The sequence below is a fragment of the Athene noctua genome, chromosome 1 (genome assembly GCF_965140245.1).
Source record: "Athene noctua chromosome 1, bAthNoc1.hap1.1, whole genome shotgun sequence".
Classification (NCBI taxonomy): domain Eukaryota; kingdom Metazoa; phylum Chordata; class Aves; order Strigiformes; family Strigidae; genus Athene; species Athene noctua.
In genome coordinates this window covers 176,533,316-176,552,414 of record NC_134037.1, presented here as the reverse complement: position 1 = coordinate 176,552,414, position 19,099 = coordinate 176,533,316, and the positions used below count along the sequence as shown (strand labels likewise).

Here is a 19,099-nt window from a genome sequence, read left to right as displayed (position 1 = left end):
CTAATAGCCTGTTCGCTCATGTGTTGCTGTTACACAGCTCTACTCACTTTCAGCATTGCACCTTCACAAAAGACAGAAATCCTAAAGAAGCAACAGCCAGAAGTGGCAAATCCTCCTGCTGCAGTGTTGGCATGCATTACTGGATTCAGCAAGCAGGTTTGGTGTTAATCCTACTGTGCTGGCTTTCAAAACAGACTGCAGCAAAATAATCTGTTCCTGATCTGTGTTACAGAGGAGAAAACAAAACTCACTCAAACTTCCTGGGATGGCAGAATACCTACCCAGGCTCCATCAGGTCCAAACAGCTCTAAAAAGTTGCCAATAAATTCTCTGGACTTTTCTTCCCATTTCTGAATGAGGTCATGGCTCTTCTCTTCCACCTTGTAAACAAATTCTTTTGATTTTTCCTCCACATTCTTGACTTTTTCTTTCATTTTGTCCACTTGGTTTTGAAAGCGGTATTTCTTCTCCTGTTTTAAAAGTGTGGGCAGAGATTAATATACAGGAACTTGGAAATAATTAGCCACTGACAGCTGAGAAGAAAAAAATTGCATTAATGTATCCTAATACATATGGCCTTGGTTAACTATTCCCACATTATTTTTATAAATGCAAATTTAACATTTGTGGAACGAAGTGCAGAAGGTACATATTGCAAAGACTGTCTTGTGTGATTACTGTGTTTAATTCACTACATGAATCTTTCCATATTTTCAAACTGAATGCACTTTGAAAATGATATGAATCTTGTGAAGGATACAAGTGAGAAATTAACAGCTCAAACTTAGCAGTAAGCAAAAGGCAAATCTCCCTGGGTTTCCTAGCAAACACAGCCCACTGCTGACTTGCCAGCTTGGATGTTAACTTGAACCAAAATATCTCTTTGGTTGGGTTTCTCCAGAGCAGAAGGAAAACTCATTTCACCTCTGAGCCTGGCTAATACAGGAGCTCCTGGCTGCAATAAAGATGTGTGTAGGCCAGTGGCTTGTGGCCAGCAAACTTTATAGGTAAGAGAGTAAACTCCTAACTGCTAAGTCACACAGAAAAGAGAGGGACAGAGAAGATAATGTTAGGGAGCTCCTGTCGGGCCAAGCTTCTAAAATACTTCAGAGTTAAAGGGCTTTTGTCTTGAAACGCTTCTGTGCTCTGCAAATGTACCACCCAGCTAACTAATGCTGGGCCCCTGAAGGTGTAATGGTCTCTGTAGAAGCACAGATCACTAGTGGTTTTTAATTTCCTGGGGACTTAATTTAATGAGCACTTTAATTTACTTTAAAAAAAAAAAACAAAAAACTGTTTAGTGCTGAGGTGGGTATTATTCTAGCTTGTGAATCATTAGAACCATCTCTGCAGGCCACAAGGCTGAACAAAATCCTCAACGTCCAAAGAAACCAAACTCACTTTGAACCTAATAGGTGATCAACCCTTCCTTTAACAAGGAAACCAGCGCTCTTCTGCCTTGGTGAAATCCTGTGGTTTTTAATTTGAAGCACACAAACTTAGTATTTCTTCATTTAAATTAGTATAAGCTAAATAACCAAATGTCAGGAGAGATTTCAGGATACATCAGTGTCTCGAGACTGAGGGAAGCGTACCGTATGCAACAGCATCCTAACCTCAGAGCTGCTAAAGGATAAATTTGAGAACCCCCAAGGCATCCAGGCCTTAATTTAACAGATATTTGCACTATGGATCCTTCCGGGAGGAGTACTTACAAGCAGGATTTTTTAGAGGTGCAGAAGACTGAAAAAAAAAGCAGTGAAATAAATATTTTTGCCCTGTGATCTGCGCCCTGATTTATTTGCTAGGCTTCAAAATAAGAAGTAAGCTAAACCCTCATGAAATGACACAATTCAGTCCTTCGCAATGGGGTTTCCCAGCTCCAGGGAAGAGGTGGGAAGTGCTGCTGTGAGCCAGCCCAGTCACAAGGAAGATTTCAGTTATGTGGGTTATCTTGAGGCCATAAGTTGAGATTTGAAACAGAAAATGAAGGAAAGTAAACTTTCATTTTTGTTAAGTGTTTACTCCTCACTGGAGGATAAGGTGCAGTTCTGTACATGGAAGATGAATAATTTGAACCATCCTTTCAAATGGCACTCTTGCCCTACCTGATGTGGCTTCTGACCTCTTCAGCATCATTTATGTACCAGCTTCCTAACACACTTCCTTGTCTTTTAAAAACTATTTTAGCTTCCTTTTGTAATCTCACTGCTCAGTGGTTGGTTTTGGGGTTTTTTTTTGTTTTATCCTGTTGCATTGTAGAGAAGGTTTGGATATCAAAATCTTTGCTCTCTATGCTGCCTTCTCGCAATGGGAATAAAGAAAGAACTCGTGTCTTGGGCAAGTGGCTGAGAAGCCTGCGGTGGCAGATAGGCTCCTTCCTAGTGTGTCATTAAGCCACCAACTGCTCAAGGAGGAAGAAGGAGCAACAGCTTTGTTACAAACATGAAAGCATAAGATGGAAATGAAGTTGCTAATTAATAGCAACAACTTAAAACTACTCTCAGCTTATCAGTTTCTTTTAAGTTCTTTCCAGCTATTTTAAAAGCAGGAGGAGGAAGATAGGCATTCTTAACCTTTACTGTACATTCATGGTCTTAGGAGAGGGTGTTTCAGAAGCAAATGCAGATTAGTGTACTTACATTTATAAAACTAACATTCAGCTCTTTGGCAGTGTATCCTCGTTGGAGGTTGCGCCGGGCATACACGTCGTAGTCCCGGACAATCCTTGTGATGATATCTGATGTGGAGATACCCTCAGTTCTCTGCGTTGGTACGAACATTCCTGAGCAAAGTGGGAAAAGAAAGCCCTCTGAGAAAGCACGGCAGAACCAGGCACTGCAGCAGGTAGCTGAAGATGAACACAAAAATGCCTGACCAAAGGTAAGAGACTTGCAATTCTGCCTGTCCTATTTCTAGTTTCTTCCTTTTATTCCCGTGTGAGCTTAGGAAAGGCACTATGTTGCTATACCATTCATTTTTCCTCAAGTCTTCAGGAAGGCTGACTTGCCCTCTTCGTAATGACAGCTGTGATAATTGACTGGCAGGGGCTCCCAAGCCAGGAAGGCTAAACCTCACAGTTGTGGCAATTCACTGAGTAGTTATTTCCATAATTGTAACCCTTATTTAATGTTATATAAAGGAGCAGGGGGCTTGGCTTCCTCTCCGGCTACTGAAAGACAATTTGCTGCTCTCCTGTGTATTTCCATTCTCCCCTCCACTCCTGTGCTGCACCATCTGATGGTCTTTGTCCTGACTAACACAGACCAGCCTCTGGCCTTGGCCAAAGCCAGGAAGCGCCTTCAGGTAAAAGATGCGTTACAGTAACTGGAAAACACCTGGGAGGTACCAGTAGCTTGTAACAGGAAGGTGAAGTGCAACGGAAGTGTGAACAAACATGGATGTACCATGGGGACTGAGAGTCTCCATAGCCCATTTCATGTCCACCTGGACATATCAGTGGCTGCATAACCACTTTCCCTGCTAGGACAGACCAGTCTCTAAGAAAATTGACCATTTGTTAATATTGCCTGTATTTTGAACACACCTGAGGTATATATTGTTTTTAATTGCTCCTCATTAAGACAGGATCACTTCAACTGTTAATGCAAGTCACCAAGGCAGTAACAGCAGAGTGTTAGCACATCTTGGCTGAGTAGTTATTTAGAGCTACAACAAGTTACTACTTTCACTTATATGCAATTGCAACATCAAGTTGCTGATGAGAGTGAGCTGTGAGATAAGACTGGAAATGGTTTTGAAAAAAAAGTGGTGCTTTGTCTTAAAAGGGAGCTATAGCTACTGGCAAATTAATCCCTATACATTCACTTTAAGTAGGCAGGCACTGATAGCTAATTTCACAGGGTTAGAAAAAGATCTGGAGAAGGAACCAAGAAGCTTAGCAGCCTCTTGTGACTAAATGCTATGTGATACTTTTTCTTTCTGATCTCTAATTAATACTTTGCTAAAAAATAGATTATTTTAATCACAAGCAGAGAGGTTTCCCCGATCATGCTTTTCAGGCTTGCAGCAGTCACTCAGGAAACTATTTTTGGCAGCAGTGAAACGCACTTTGAGCCAGAAGCCTTTATAGACAGGAGCTACCAGAATAAGTGAACAAAATCCAAACCCTACCCTTGCTAAGACAAAAGCAGAATTGTTTTCAAGTAAATACACAAATCCACATATGAGAACATTACCTTTAGTCATGGATTTTGTTTTCATATGCTTCATGTGTGGACTGATTCATGTTTTCCAAAGTAATTCTTCACAGGTGTGCAGAGGTTTAGTTAGCGCACCCTTACGCAGCTCACTGCTGTCCATATGCCCTCCCACTCACTGAAGGGAGTGGGGAAAGAGGAGCCCATGAGAATCTACACAAGCTCTACAGTTCCCATCTGCTTATCTGCTCCCCAACAACCTGATGTGGGAAAATGGGAGTACTGGAACTAAGGAAAACGCACAAATGCATCTGCAGCATTGGTCTATTTAAAACAAGACCTTCTAGGAGGAAGGGGAAATTCACTGTTGTAATAATGCTGTCTGAAGCATTAGAATTATTACAGCACTGGATCTCAAAACGCTTTACAAATAAGGTAACATTATTCCCAGTTTATATGTAACAAAATTCAGCCATACAAGACTGAAGTCACTTTTTCCAGCATCTCGCAGTGACAAGACACAGGACAGACCACAAGTCCCTGAAGCTGTAAGTCCATACTCTATTCTGCAAAGTTTGAATTTCTCATCAGGACGTGTGCACGCTGCACCCGTGCCCAACAAGAGCAGAGAAGGATGTGCCAGGTTTGGGCACTCTCCAGCTCAGTCTGGTAACGATGCAGTGACACCAAGGGCTCCTGTCATGTTGTCCTGTGCACTCAGCACCTTACAGAAGAAAAGCAAAATAGCTGCCTGTCCAGCACATATGCTGTATGTATGTCCCTCGGTGACCTGTCCTTACCAGAGGTACCTTTGTTCCACTGCCTAGTGAAGTAACCTGGTGCTGGCTCTGAAATTTTAGAACAGCAGTTTGCAAAGGAGGGTTGTGAGTCTGACACCACAGTGAGGTTTGCAAGTGAAAAATGATCAAGATCTGCTGCTATAAAAAGTTTATTCTTTCAGCTCAGGTCAATACCTGGTCTACTGCTGTCACTGTATAGTTTGAGAAGGTCACTTTGCACAACAAATTAGATTTGCTCTGGAATTTTTTTAAGCTTCCCATATACATGTTTACGTAGACCAGGAAAAGGATGGATTCGCCAGGGTTCAAAGCAGCACCTCCAGAGAGCAGAAGAAAGGTATGATCAGTTCCTCCTCCCACACTGTCCACTGTGGTAGGATTACTGCTACTGGCAAACAGTGGCTTAACATTATCTCCTCAGATTTAACTCAGCTTCCTTGAACTGAAGATACAGACTTCTGATGACTTTAGCATGTTCATGTTCAATGTAATGTGGCAGTCAACCAAACTGCTAAATAGTTACAGCAAATTCATTACTCTGGTACCGATTTAAACCCTCTCTGCCAGTGTAGTGAAAAGAAGCCCCGGTGCAAATCAGAAGTGGATCCTAATGACTCCTGAAGGCTGCCTCTGCTTGCCCATATTCCAGACTGGGTTGTGTCAGGAAGTTATCAGTTTACGGTTATCAACAAACAACTGAAGGTTGACTTAGCTGTTGTGGGAACTAAACTAATTTTTATCTGTTCAAAGCTCTTAGTCAAGCACCCTAAAATAATTTTAAAAACTCAGATGGGACTCTCTCATGTCAGATCTGATTGGTTATCTGGGGGTTATGGCAGGAATTCAGCCAATGACATCCTTCGTGGCTTCACAAAGTGAATATTTCTGCTGATGTCAGCAGTACCTACCGTTAGGGTGTAAGAGAACATGAAGTTGTGTTCAAAAGGCAGTAAAAGAATTTGAGATGAGGCTGAAAAGGAAGGTGCTAAAAATGTAAAGTTGCCCTTACCTGCCTCCTTTATGTGTTTGTATACATCATCCGAGCCAGCGGAGGAGTATGGGATGTCATCGTGGGCTACAAAGTCAATCTGCCAGTGAACAGAAGAAACACATGCCACCATCACTGAATTTTGGTTCAGTGGGGGTCATTGTGGAGGATCATCTCTTTTCTCCACTTCAGCTGACTTGCTTTTGACATTCTCATCCTAAAGTCATCACCTAGAATACTGCACTAGATTTAGGCCTACAACTGCGGTGTTGTGTGATTAGGAAAGAACAGGAAGCTTGTCTCCAGAGCACTGCCATTAACACATCCTCTGGCTGACTCTGTGATATTCTGTAGAAAACCTAAGACACCCATTCCTGCTTTTATTGCTACTGGAAGAGCTAAGTTAAGTGGCAAAGCTTTGTCTTTCAAAACCAGGGAGGGAGGATTATTGATCCTGCCTCCTTAAGACTGTGCACATACACATGTATACCTAGTACTGTCATTCTGTCCTTTCATCACCCAGTGATGTGGACACTAAAATACATCCTCGTTAATTAGACTTTTGTTAAGATTCATATATATTGCAAGACAGTCAACAGCATGTAAGAAATTCTGTCCTGCCTTTTAGAGGACACATGACATTTTATGTATTTTCTGGCCAGTTGTTGCACACATTGCCATTAATAAGAAATGTGCCTTTAATTCAGGACTTTAACACTACATGATAACATTCCTGGTGCATGATCTCCTTTCCTGAAAGTCAATTTGTGAATAATTCTTCCGTGTTATTTTCCTGTTTAAAAATCCCACTACAGAGATCATCTCAGTATATTGAGAAAAAAAGGCAAGACAAATAATAACATTTTCAGACAAAGATGGGGGTGAGCAATGCCATGTACCTAATTTCGGTGCCTGGAATTAACTGAATTAAATAATCTCCTCCAGCTAATAAGATTTCACAAACTTGCTGTTTACTCTCAACTGCCAATCTACAAAGCAGAAGCGAGGGATAAGGGGAGAAATGTACCTTATGTTTTTCAAGGAACTCGGGTGTCAGTGTCCAGGGTGCATCTCTGATGACCTCATCCACATAACGACAGTGTCTGAGGGCTTCATATCGCTCAGTTTCATTCATCACAGTGAAGCCTTTGAATTTATGAGTTAAATCATCACTGCAAACTAAAATATGGAAGTATCAACAAAATGGCTCCACACTAAGTAGAATTAGCATGACCAGCAGTTGATTATTTTCTGGTAATTCCACTAAGCACATAGTTATAGCTTAACTAACTTTGGGGTGCTCCAGGGCATCTAAGAGTTCTGCTCAGGGTTGGCAGGTACAATCATAGACTTCTGAGAGATTTTTCCCTTTCTGGAGCTGCAGCCAGAGTCCATGTGAGATACTGTAGGACACCTCAGGTGGTACGGTATACACATGTTAAGGCAACTCAATCCCACTGTAAGTGGGGATTTAATAGGCTGTGAAATTTCAGGGATGATGGCCACTGCTTTAAAAACAATCAAGAAGTGCAGTGTTAGCAATCACAGAGTGCTTGCAAACTTTGTGTATCACAAAACAGTCGAGGCAGGAAGGCACCACTGGACATCACCAACTCCCCTCCTCACAGCAGGGTCAGCTACAGCAGGTTGCTCAGGGCTATGTCCCATTGAGTTTCCAAAGATGGAGACCCCTCAGCCTCTCTGGGCCTCCTGTTCCTGCTTTTTGTTCTCACGTAAATAATGCTCTAAATGATGAATTTGCTAACAGCAAAGCTCTAAATCACAGCAGAACAGTTTCTCACTAAATAAACATGGATGGAAAACAAGTCATGGCAGATTTTAGAGGAATCTGTCTCTGAGTTTAGCTTTGAGTTCAGCAAGTTTCACAGAAAGAGAAGGCTTGTGCCGTGTTCAAATGGGAAATCACAGGAGGAAGCCCCATGGAAAGGACTGGGAGAAGCTGTATGCTCTAGTGGAATGACCAGAGTTCAAACTCCAGAAATCCTGCATCTTTAACTCTAGGTGTACCAATACTTTGTCATGATGGTTTTAAAATGAGGGGAAGCAACATCCATGTTACCAGAGGACTACAAAAGTTAGGTATTATCTTCCTACAAGCATAACATTGCGTAAAACACAGTACCCTGTCCCCACAAGTGTAGCTCTGTTCAATACTATAGCTACGATAGTCATCTGACACCCCATATGGAATAATGTGATACCCATTTATAGCTGGGTTGACAGTGGCTGTCCTTCACCACAGGTCAAACCCATGCTTTTGGATCTCACTTGTCTGTGACACTGGGACAAATAGTAAATGTACTTGACAAATGATAAATGCAACGTTATTAGTGCTGCAGGGATGCGTGAGAGCAGCCCTACAGCTGCTGCTTCTTTCTAATTTGAAAACATCAACCTATCAGGCAAGGCACTGGCAAAGACACAGTCTTTTTTGAGATCTAAAATGGATGTTCTTGCTGTGATGGTTGTTAAGGACCTTTAAAGTAGGAAAAATGTAGGGAGGCTTAGATAGCCCTGGAGTTTGTGCAAAATTCAAAACCAGGTAATATACATACAAATTTCAGCAAGTGAAATGCTACTCTATCCTATTATGTAATTTTTGATGCCTGCTGACAAGAAACTTCATGGAGATCAAAGCATTTGCAGTAAAAAGATCCCTTCTGAGGTTGTATTTATGTTTATTTACAGACTCTATGTCATCTTAAAGCTACCCTCTCCTGGAAGAAAGGGTCTACTAAAATTATTGGAAAATAGTAATTTTTGCTCAAACTCTGTAGAAAGGTTTGATTTTATTTTTTGAATACTGTTTGTTCATGTACAGTGTAGACACAGTATCTCTCTATTTCTTTTTGTTTCTGTCATCCTGCTCTAATGACTGATTTGGGAAAGTACAAATGTCTATTAAAAAAAAAATAATCTTAGCTCCCAATAATTGTCTACACAACAAGGAATAGAAGGGGTTGGTTGTGGTGCCCACAAAGACTCATGACACCAGTGCTTCTGCCACACAAATTGTATGTGGGTGTGGAAAGGTGCCCATTTTTTAAACACACCAAGACACAGTGCATTGCTGGGAAAAGGTGCTGATGAAATAGAAGATGATGAGCGCTGGCTGCTTTGTCCTTCACTCCAAAAATAAAGGGAAAGTGAGCTATGCCATGAATTTCAAAGGAGCCAGGCTTTTGCCCCAGAGCTCCTTCCCTGAACTGGGACACCCCCCCACTCCTTTAAAAGCAACAACAAAACCTATGTAACTTTGGGGTTTTTTAAACCTTACAGTCTTGCACCTCCACATGCTGCTTCTGCAAGCTACCTGGCTCAGCAGGAAAACAAGAAAGTCCCAAATGTTTCCTTCTTAACAAAGGGATGTCTCCTTTCCCTCCCAGGAAGCTCCATGGGAATTGCCACAATTCATAAACTTAAGAGTAAACCCAAAAAGTGTGCTTATACGGAGATTTTGCTTTTGCTCTATGTTTTTTACCCCCCCTTTCAACTGATTTGGGACAAAGACGCAAAATAATGCATCTTATAAAGTGTCTGAAGGTCGCATTCACATTTGCTTTATCATCATTGCTGTAAGCGTTTGAGCGGCTGAAGGTTGCTGTGAAATGTTGATGCAAGGCATATCTCAGTGCAGGGAAACTGGAACCAAAATGCATATTTATGAGGCCTCACGAGAGTAGGGCTTGCACAGCCAGCTAGGCAGGAAAGAGCCACCCTCCGGTGACTCCTCAGACATGTACCAACTGCTGAACAGCTGTTAGCCAACACACAGCAAAAAAAGGACATATTCATAGCAAAAAAACCTGATAAGAAAGTAACCTGCCCGGGGACACCTGTGAACTGAAAACTATGTTCAAATCATGGCCCACATTTGGGTCTCCAGTAATAACGGGCTGGATTTAGCTTCTCTACTGATGCTGAGGGCTGGGTCTGCACACACAGTACTGACCTGGCAGTCAGCGGCCGTGGACTGTGCCTGGCTGGCAGAGGGACCGAGGAGCCAGAAATAAATGAGCGGTTGATCTCATTCACTCATCTCCATCTTTGAACAATTTTGAGCGAATAACTGAAAAAGGTAAATTATTCATATGGAGCTATTTTAAGCTCAGAGTCATGCAGGCACCTGCTTTAACTAGAATGGGAATTGTGCCCATGCTGCTGAGGGCAGAATTTGACTTTTACTTTAATTGATGCAATTGTAAGACGTAATTCAAGGCAAATCGCCTATAGAAAGCCCGCAGAGTGAAAGTAGCATACAAAGTCATAGTGTATAAACAGCTGGGGGTGCGAACATGGCAATAACTCTGATACTGAGGCACAGAAGCAAACATCCAGCGCAATAAATAACTCTGATCTTACCTCCTACTAATAAGTAGCTATTTGGGAATAGAGTTTTGGCTTGCATAAGAGCTCTAGCATGGCCAGAGTGGAAGAGGTCAAATATCCCATCTGCATACACTCTGACAGGTCTGTCAACTGTGGAGAAAGAAACATGACAGTGATTTTTCAGACCCCAAACAAGTTGCACTTAATTCTGCTGGACAGGTTTTTGTTCCCAGATCAGATGATTACGGAGATTTACCCCAGTTCTGATGTTCACAAGCACCATGGGTGAACTCAGTGTTTCATCCTGCTCATTACTTGTTCTTCTCTGTACTCTCTGCTGTTTTCTCTCAGACTTAGCCTATTTATTATCATCCATCATCCATGTATTCTAATTTAGCAAAAATGTCATCTTCCTGCCTCATTCAGAGATCCACCATATGTCTTGTTCTTTTTTCTCTGCCTTTCTAGTCAGTTCTGCCTTCTGGATTTTTTCAATTTTTTCCTTATTTTTTCTTATCGTCTCCTTTTTCCTCTTCTCTTGTCTGTGGCTCTCTTTTTCCACGGCTTATTGCTGTAAAAATATATTGCTTACCTCTTCCACATAAACCTTTCACTTCCCTTTTTTCATACTTCCTCCAGCTCTTCTCTCTAATAAGCCTATCATTTATTTTTCTCACCATCCTCCTGCTATCACCCTTATAACTCTTGATTTCTGTGTGACATCTTCAGCAGCAGCCTTCCAACAGAAAAAGGACTTGCTTTACCAAAAGACACACCTGACAGCTGTACTACCTCCAAGCAAAAGGATAGCAGAGTTGACAGGAACAGAGCTCCAACCTCCATGGACTGTACTTCAGTGCTACAAAGAGATGTCTCTGCTGTCAGGACATCCAAGGGTCCACAGGAGAACACTGTTCCTTGCAGAGCTGACTGGACAGCTGTGGCTTACCCCTATAAAGGGTATGTACTTTAAAAGCTTATTTTAAATAAGTAAAATTAGTAAACAAAGGATTCTCTTTTTTTAAATCACTTGGAATTTAGGGAGTCGACGTATGTATTTGGGAATTCATGTGAAATCATTCAATTTCCCCAGCCCAGTCGCAAATGTCCAGATAAAGAAACTGGGCATAGTTTCTTTGCAAAGGGAAAATGGCCTTTAAGGCCACTTAAGGTCTGATGTGATCAACAAGAACATCAGTGAAAGAAGTTTTTCAGCATACAGAGGCAGTACGCTGAAGAGAATCCAGGAGATAGCCACTACACAACACAACTTCCAGGCTGGCTGGAGTGGGCTGGCAAGGCTTCCTTCTGACCAACATCCAGATATCCACGAAAACATCAAACTAACTTGAAATGTTTTCTGTTGTTTCTCTAATAGAAGATAATGGTCCTGTAGTTGCTGGTTTCTTCCCTGTTACCTGATAGCACCAGATAACCAAGCTGGCCTTTCTGATTCCAAGTGGAAGGCACAAGTGAGCACTGACAGATGTCTGTAAGGGAGAGCCTGTGCTCTGTGAGTGCCCATGATCCTGCTGGTGTAGCTCTCTACACATACCTGGTGTTCCCAGGCGGGCTTGTGCAATGGTGAGTTTCTCATGGGGGGCTTGGCACTGACAGCTTGTTTCATCTGCAAACGGAGCAGGTGCCGTCAGAGTCTGAAAGGAGGAAAAAACACGAAGTAAATTTGTTTTCTCCATCAAGTAGCTAAAAAAGAACCATTTAACTGTGGCAGGATGCTGTAACCAGTCTTAATGCTGGTTTGTTCTCTGAGGATTTTTTTTTTCTCCACTGAGCATACATAATTTACACAAGGTAAAATGATGAGGAAAATAAAGACTTCCAAACATGTAATGCAACCTAATTCTTTGTCTCTGTTGTGAAGCTCAAGCATTTTTGAGGTGGGTGCAGGTACATAATTTTTTTGTTTGCAGAACAAAGTCAGGTCTGATGGCCCAAGCAGTTTAATCCTCGTTTTGGTCTCCATGACTCCAAAGGCCTAAGATGCAAAACGTATTCTGCTACCTGCAAATAATAGCTGGAAAAACTGACTGGGATTTAGAAAGCTGCAAATGAGCTGCTTTTTCACAAGCACCAGTTCCCTCCACTGATATCAGCACAGGTAACTGGGACTACAGGTTGTTTTGTTGTGTCTTTATCAGAATCTTGTATAATTTTGAAGAGTCATTCAAAATAAAGTCAAGAATGCAACCAGAAGTCCCACCTAACGAGAACTAACTGAGCTGCAACTCCTTTCTCCAGTCTGACACATACTGTAATAGTACTAAAATGCTCTAACTGTGATCAGAGCACCACAAGAGTACTTACTCTGAAGTGCTTATAACCTAAAGATATAAGAGAGAGCAAGCAAAAATGTGTGAAGAATGACGTGGCATTATCTGTCAGGAAACTTGATTACAGAAATTGTATTTTCTGCCCATGCCTATGTAGGAAGTTATCAGTGATCAGAACCGTAGATATTTATTATCTGCCATATGGTCTGATATGAAAAAACATGTTTCTACTGCTCTTGGCTTGAAATCTTTATAAAATCTTAGTTGAGTTTTGGTTTTCTTTGGTTTTGTGAGATGAGGTGGTGGTTGAGACAAGCTGAAGGAAATCTATCACTTATTTTGCTTCCACCATTCTTAGCTGGGACCTCGTAGCCTTGAAGCTGTGGCTTGGTTGGGTTTTGACAGTGACCACTTGTGTGATGTACAGCTGTCATACCAATTTGAGCACCCATGGTCAATTTACATCAGAATCTCTCTTGCCCTTTACACTTTTTTTCAACTTTTAGATGCTGAATGCTTAATCACTGAGTATTTGTTTTCTTTAGCATCCCTGAGACACTTTAAGATATGTCATGCCTAATTGCTTCTGACCTCTGGGCTCACTGGCTTGTTCCATGGAAAGCTCAGAGGACAGTGGTAAAACAGCAACAAAGACTTACAGAGATTCACATCCAGCTCTTTCTGCTCATTTTGTTTACCAAAAGCACTAAAATTGTATGTAGATTTATTTGGGTTTCCTTCCATTTTTCTTTCCTTTTTTTTCCCCATAATCTCAAATGTTGCAGGAAATCATCATCATTAGTATCTTAGTGATGAAAGTCACAGCATTTCTGCACAGACAAGGTTAAAAATGGAGAAACTATGACCAAGTCCAAGTTTCTGTCTGGGTTTCATGGATGGAAGCCGTTCATTGGGCCACCTACGCCGCACAGTGTAGAACATTACACATAATCATACCATGCCAGCTCCTTCCTTTATTTTCTAAATACTGTCTTTTTGCTTCTGGCTTTGCGATCATTGTGTGCTAACCTGTCTTTTTATCTCCACGCAAGGTCAAGTAACACGGCAGCCCATACAGCCTTGTTCCCGCTGGGATAAAAAGGAAGGCAGAAATCTTAAAACAATAATGGCTATGGTCTGAGGCCTACAACTGGTAATCAGATCCTAGCCTGGCAGAGGCTGTTTCCTTGGTGATTATTTGAAGAAAATAGGCTTGGTTTGCAGGAAGATAGCTCTTTTTCCCCCCAGGCAAACAGAGTGATGCTTTTCATCAATGCAAACACCTTTGCAACACCAAGATTTTTCATTCAGTCTCTGCTCAGTAGAGAGCAACCTCTATTAGCTTCCCATCGGTCCAGCTTTTCTAAATGTTTATCATTAAAGCTCACTTTACAGCCAAGGGCTTAGAACCAGGCCTGTCAATATTCCCATTAATCTGTGACCGACCTCTCAGTCACTGGATATGAAAATACAGTAGATTAAAATCAGCAATATTTTATCAAAACCACACAGAGAAATGCATAAATACCATGTGCCAACCAATCAAGGGAAATACAGCAAAAGCTTCCCAATAAGTACCCAATACTATTTTGTTTTATACGGCCTTGAAAAAACATTGCTGAGCTTAAAAAATCATCTTATGAATGCAGTAAGATGAGACCATTTGGTTTGTATATAAGAGCATAAGATAAAATATTCAAGAAAGTATTAAAAACCAACTAATTTATCAGACTTATTTCAATTTGTATATTATTGCTTGTATTCTTTCTAGTTTCTTGTCAGTAATAACTAGAATTGGGAAAGAGAGCAAGTAATTTATATAGCAGCTTTTTCATTTTGGTTAATCCATTAAAGTACTTTACAAGTTTGCTATAGTTTTGCCAATAATCAGATAGTTAGACAAAGACCATGCAAATATACTTCTTTCTCTGACAGATTTTTCCCTTCATCTGTGCCTTCATTATGTTCTAGGCATTTACATTTTATGATTAGTCAAGTAAGTCAATTTAGCCTTGTATTTTGGGCCAAGATAAGCTTCCACGATCTGCATCATCCCATAGCAGGTTGCTCTACAGCCTAAGTGTGAGTTCAGGGACGAATTATCTCATTTTGTTTGTTCAGCACCTGCCTCCTCTTTGTATTATTTGATGTTCTTGTACTGGATGCTTCAGTAAGTTCATCTGTAGACACCTATTCCCTGCCTCTCTCTTTTCTTCTCTCAGTCATGTTTTCTAGGCTGAAGAGCTTACCTCATTTATTTGTTTCTTGTGTGGAAGCTGATCCACAACTCTGATTATTTTTGTTGCCCTTCTCTGTTAACGGCAAGGTGGTTTATACAGTGTTCAAACAGATAACTCTTCCAGTCTCTAGAGCTTTAACAGACAGGAACAGAAAATAATTTACATGATGCTCACACTTTACAGTTATCTTATGACAGAAGCACCTTACACCTGGTGTCAGCAGGGAGACCTTACTTTGATTTAAGCAGTCCAAATGCCACATCGTTACTGTATTACTATGTGCTGTCTAGAGAGGGCCTATTACATGTCATAAATGGAGAAGCCACTGTAATATTAGGACTTGTGAGTGAATTTACTACAGAAGATATTAAAAAAACTCTTGCAATCCAAGTCCTATTTTCTGGGAATGAAGACACTACATTCAATTATAATTAAATTCACTTCTTAAAAATAAGTGCATGCTAAAATATCATAGCCAGTAACCCTTGCATATCAGAAGACCTTCATTCTATGGCAAGTTTAAATAGTATCTTGTGTAAGTTCTCACAAATATGCAGAGTAACTGAATGATGCTCAGTAAACTTCGGGACATTAAAAGAGGGAAAGTAGGTAAAGGGGGACTTCCTAGCAAACAACTCACACCTCCATTTGCACTCAGTTGTAACACCTGACTACATTTAATGAGACAGTAGCCCAGAAAGTACAGTATGGTAGGCAGCCCTGAGCTGGTTCGTAGCTGGGATACTTTATGAAGAAACTCTACATGACAGCTAGAAGCAGCTTATTTTCAGGTGTGTCTTGATGCTGCCTTTTTATTACCACTCTTCACGGTCTCTCAGGCTGCTATAGCCATTAGCTACATTAGCCATTAGCTGCTAGTCAGCAGATACACATTTATAGTTTATGTTTCCATTGGATTAAAAGGAAAGTGCTTAGTGATTTGTAGAGGAAAGTGAGTCATACCACTGAAATAACAGGTCAAAAGCACAAATACCTCCACACCCTCTCTTTTGTTTACAGCCTGTAATAGGAAATAATTAGTTGTGTTATTGTTTGCTTGTTTTCTGTATGTTTGGCTGTTGGGTTGGTTCTTTTTACACACCAGCAAGGAAGATGGAAATATTTTTTTAAATGGGCAAATGTAGATCCATCTATGCCACAGTGCATCCACCATATAACTCTGCCTGCAGCGTAACTGCATGCAACATGTGCTAATGGAAGGAGCTACTTTTTTTTTTTTTTTTTTGATTTGCATAGCTACACTGCCCTCCTCAATACATGACATAGACAAAAATACTGTCCTCTTCGTAGAGATAATAGTTGTACTGTCATCTAAGATTTTATCATCAGCAAAGGTCTAAGAAAATGTCAGATCTTGAACCTGTAAAGCGACACAGGCAAAACTTGGTAGAGAAGGCTGGGCCTGTGCTTATAAAACAATTAAGCTGGCAGGCAAATTCTATGGGAGGTCTGATGCTGTAATCTCCTTTTATCTCAGCGGCAGAGAACAGATTTCACTGGAACAAATCACATGGGTAAGATCTACTCATATGAGGAAAGATTATTTTGGGAGCCTGCTCCTGATGTTGGCAAACAATAATTACAGGGCAGGAAATAGTGACATCAGTTTTAAGGAACATTTAAGAGAAAACCACTATCAAAACTCTTGAGAAGGAAGTAAAAATACGTGCTGAGTTTCTGAAGTATGAATACCCTTTGCAAGTGGAAAGACCATCTTAAGGACTACCAGGGTCTTCTCTTAGAGGGCCAGGGAGTGAACACTCTGAAAATGAAAATCATATTGCCCCATGTATTACCTTTAGTAACCTTGGCCCAAACAGGTAAACTTATAAGCAATTCAGTTGTAATTGAATGTTACTGGTGGGTGCCTCCAGGTAAACTTTTCACAAACACTTCCAATATTAATGCATGTATCAAAAGAAAATCTAGCCTGTTCTCCCACAGTTCTGCTGACTCAGGGATGTGGATGTGAACTAAAAATAGAGCAAACTAACCTAATAAGAACAATAACTTAAAAAAGATAAATCTGTTTGCAAGCATTCCAAATTGCCTTGTTCTCAGTTGCTTCTTCTGGGCTTTATCTTCAATCAAATATACTTTGCTCCTCATTAGTATTAAGTCAGTAACGATTAAGCGCAAGATGCAATTACAAATTGAAGATGTAATAGAAGAAAAGCAGCTTTCACTGCCTTCTCAAGACACACAATGATGTACAGATTCATAGATCATGAAACTGGAACAACTATTATATAATCTAGTCTCATATTTGCAAAAGGCCAAAGAATTTAATGACAAAATTCCTGCGTGACAGCCATGACTTTTGACTGAACTGGAACGTGTTATTTAGAAAATAAAATCCATCCCAGAGGCAGGACAGGCCCCAAGTCAAGCAGAGCTCAAGTGAAAGAACTGCCGCTGAAGCAACTCAATCTCCATGAACACTAGCTGGAAAAGAAATGTGACCCTCAGCAACTTACCCACCTGAGCCCACTCCCCTGGCATAGCTGGAAGTGAATCCAGGTAGGACCCACTGAAAGAACAAACAGCAGCCGAGGCAGCGTGCAGCCTCTAAGCCTTGATGCCCTCCTGTCCTCGTGGCTGGAGACTCAGCCAAGCTGTCAGATGTGCTGGCACTGAGGAGGGATACGCAGTATTTCAGGATAAAGAAGTATGTGGCTCCTTCAACAGGGCACTGGTTTAGCAAGCAGCAGACTGGGGGCACCACTGCAAAATGAAGATGTTGCAATGGGACTGCAGAGCCCAACTAGCCATAGTGCATTTGCAATTCAAAACTGAATGGCAGGTGCTTGCTGGCCCATGACTGATGCTGAGACCAAAAATGTGTAACTACTGCTCTAATGACATTCTGTGTTTTACTGATCAATCCAGAAACTGGAGATAACGTCAGTTCATATGTTTTGGATTTCTACTACCCATTTCTTTTTACTTGTACTTTAGTGTACACTCCTGATGTATGGCTAAAAGGACCTAGCTTCAGCTTTAACATAGACAAGGGTTAATCTACTGAAATCAACTGAGTTACAGTTAAGCTACTGGGTGAATCTGGTCCAGAATTCAATCTCTACTTCTGCTTCTACATAAAGATACTTAATGTCTATCAATTATTGCATGTCAGATGTAGGACAGTATCTTGTATAAACCATTACTCTAAATAAAGCCAAACCCCCCTCATTTTTCCTCCTGCACAAGAGGTACGTACTCTCTGCAGCTCCCCAGCTGGCAGGCAGAAGCACCCTGGGAAGAACTACTTTCCCATAGGGAGAGCACTGGGCTTCTCTACCAGATCCCTGATTCATCCAGTGCCTTTCACATGAGCTCCTCACCTTATGCCGTCTGTCTATGTGTGCGTAGGAAAGGAAAGTAGATTATGTGGAAACAAAGGTATAAGCACATATTGGGATAGACAGTTCTGGCTGCACTGTCTGAGCGTGATCCTGGATGTGTGGTTATACACTACATGTACTTCTTGCCTGTATAGTTAGTATTTGGCTCCTAATTCTGTATTTCTTCTGCTCCACATTCATGTATGTGTTGTGTTTCTTTTTACATTTTATAGATACATTATGTTATATGGTGTTTACGTTCTTGAAGAAAGAGCAGACAGAATCTATTTAAATGGTCTTCCACTCCTTTTTAAAGATATGATACAAACCTTCGTAGTAACAACAACAGCAGTTCAAGAAATTGGTAATACTCTCCTAATAAAAGCTGCTTTGAAAATACCACTATATATATGCATTTGCAAGCAAGGAATGCAATACATACAATGTAATGCTTTCTCCTTGTGTTTATATGTCATTTGTGAATCCTGCAAAAATATCTGTAGTCCTGTACATCTGACAAATCCGTATTGCAACAAGGTTTTGCAGACTAAGGCATTTCAGAACATATACCAGTTGCATGTCCTCTGATGTAGTAAAGGGAAACCACAGCAGATTCTTGGTGTCTACATGCGATTTTTTTTTTTTTTTTAAGTGCGTCTAAGATTGCTACAGGTGTCCAGGCACAACCTACTTTTGGCATTTTTATGGGTTTGACCTTTTACATAGTAGCCAACATTTATTGAAGTGAAAATTAATCCAGAGCAAAACCCAAACTTGTAAAGGACCAAACATGTATTTGGTCGAATAAAGTAATTTTCCTTAAATGTAAGGCTATTTACATATATATTTATGCTTAGTTCCACACTGAAGTAAACAGATGGCAGATCCCCTAAGTTGTAACATCA

The 19,099-nt window shown here is 40.9% G+C and overlaps 1 protein-coding gene across 4 annotated transcripts in view; it reads right to left on the bottom strand.

Annotated features, from left to right (window-relative positions):
* The window catches only part of PCYT1B (phosphate cytidylyltransferase 1B, choline), a 33,118-nt gene that overhangs the window by 8,702 nt on the left and 5,317 nt on the right, over positions 1 to 19,099 (bottom strand). For 2 of the 4 annotated variants that reach the window (XM_074905630.1, XM_074905652.1), the window contains exons 2-7: positions 11,854 to 11,953; positions 10,332 to 10,448; positions 6,976 to 7,127; positions 5,970 to 6,048; positions 2,643 to 2,851; positions 282 to 470 (exon numbers count right to left, since the gene is read on the bottom strand). In XM_074905630.1, the coding sequence (XP_074761731.1) occupies positions 282 to 470; positions 2,643 to 2,851; positions 5,970 to 6,048; positions 6,976 to 7,127; positions 10,332 to 10,448; positions 11,854 to 11,953 (846 nt within the window). The remainder of the gene's footprint in view (positions 1 to 281; positions 471 to 2,642; positions 2,852 to 5,969; positions 6,049 to 6,975; positions 7,128 to 10,331; positions 10,449 to 11,853; positions 11,954 to 19,099) is intronic. The other 2 variants (XM_074905642.1, XM_074905660.1) reach the window with 1 other exon arrangement.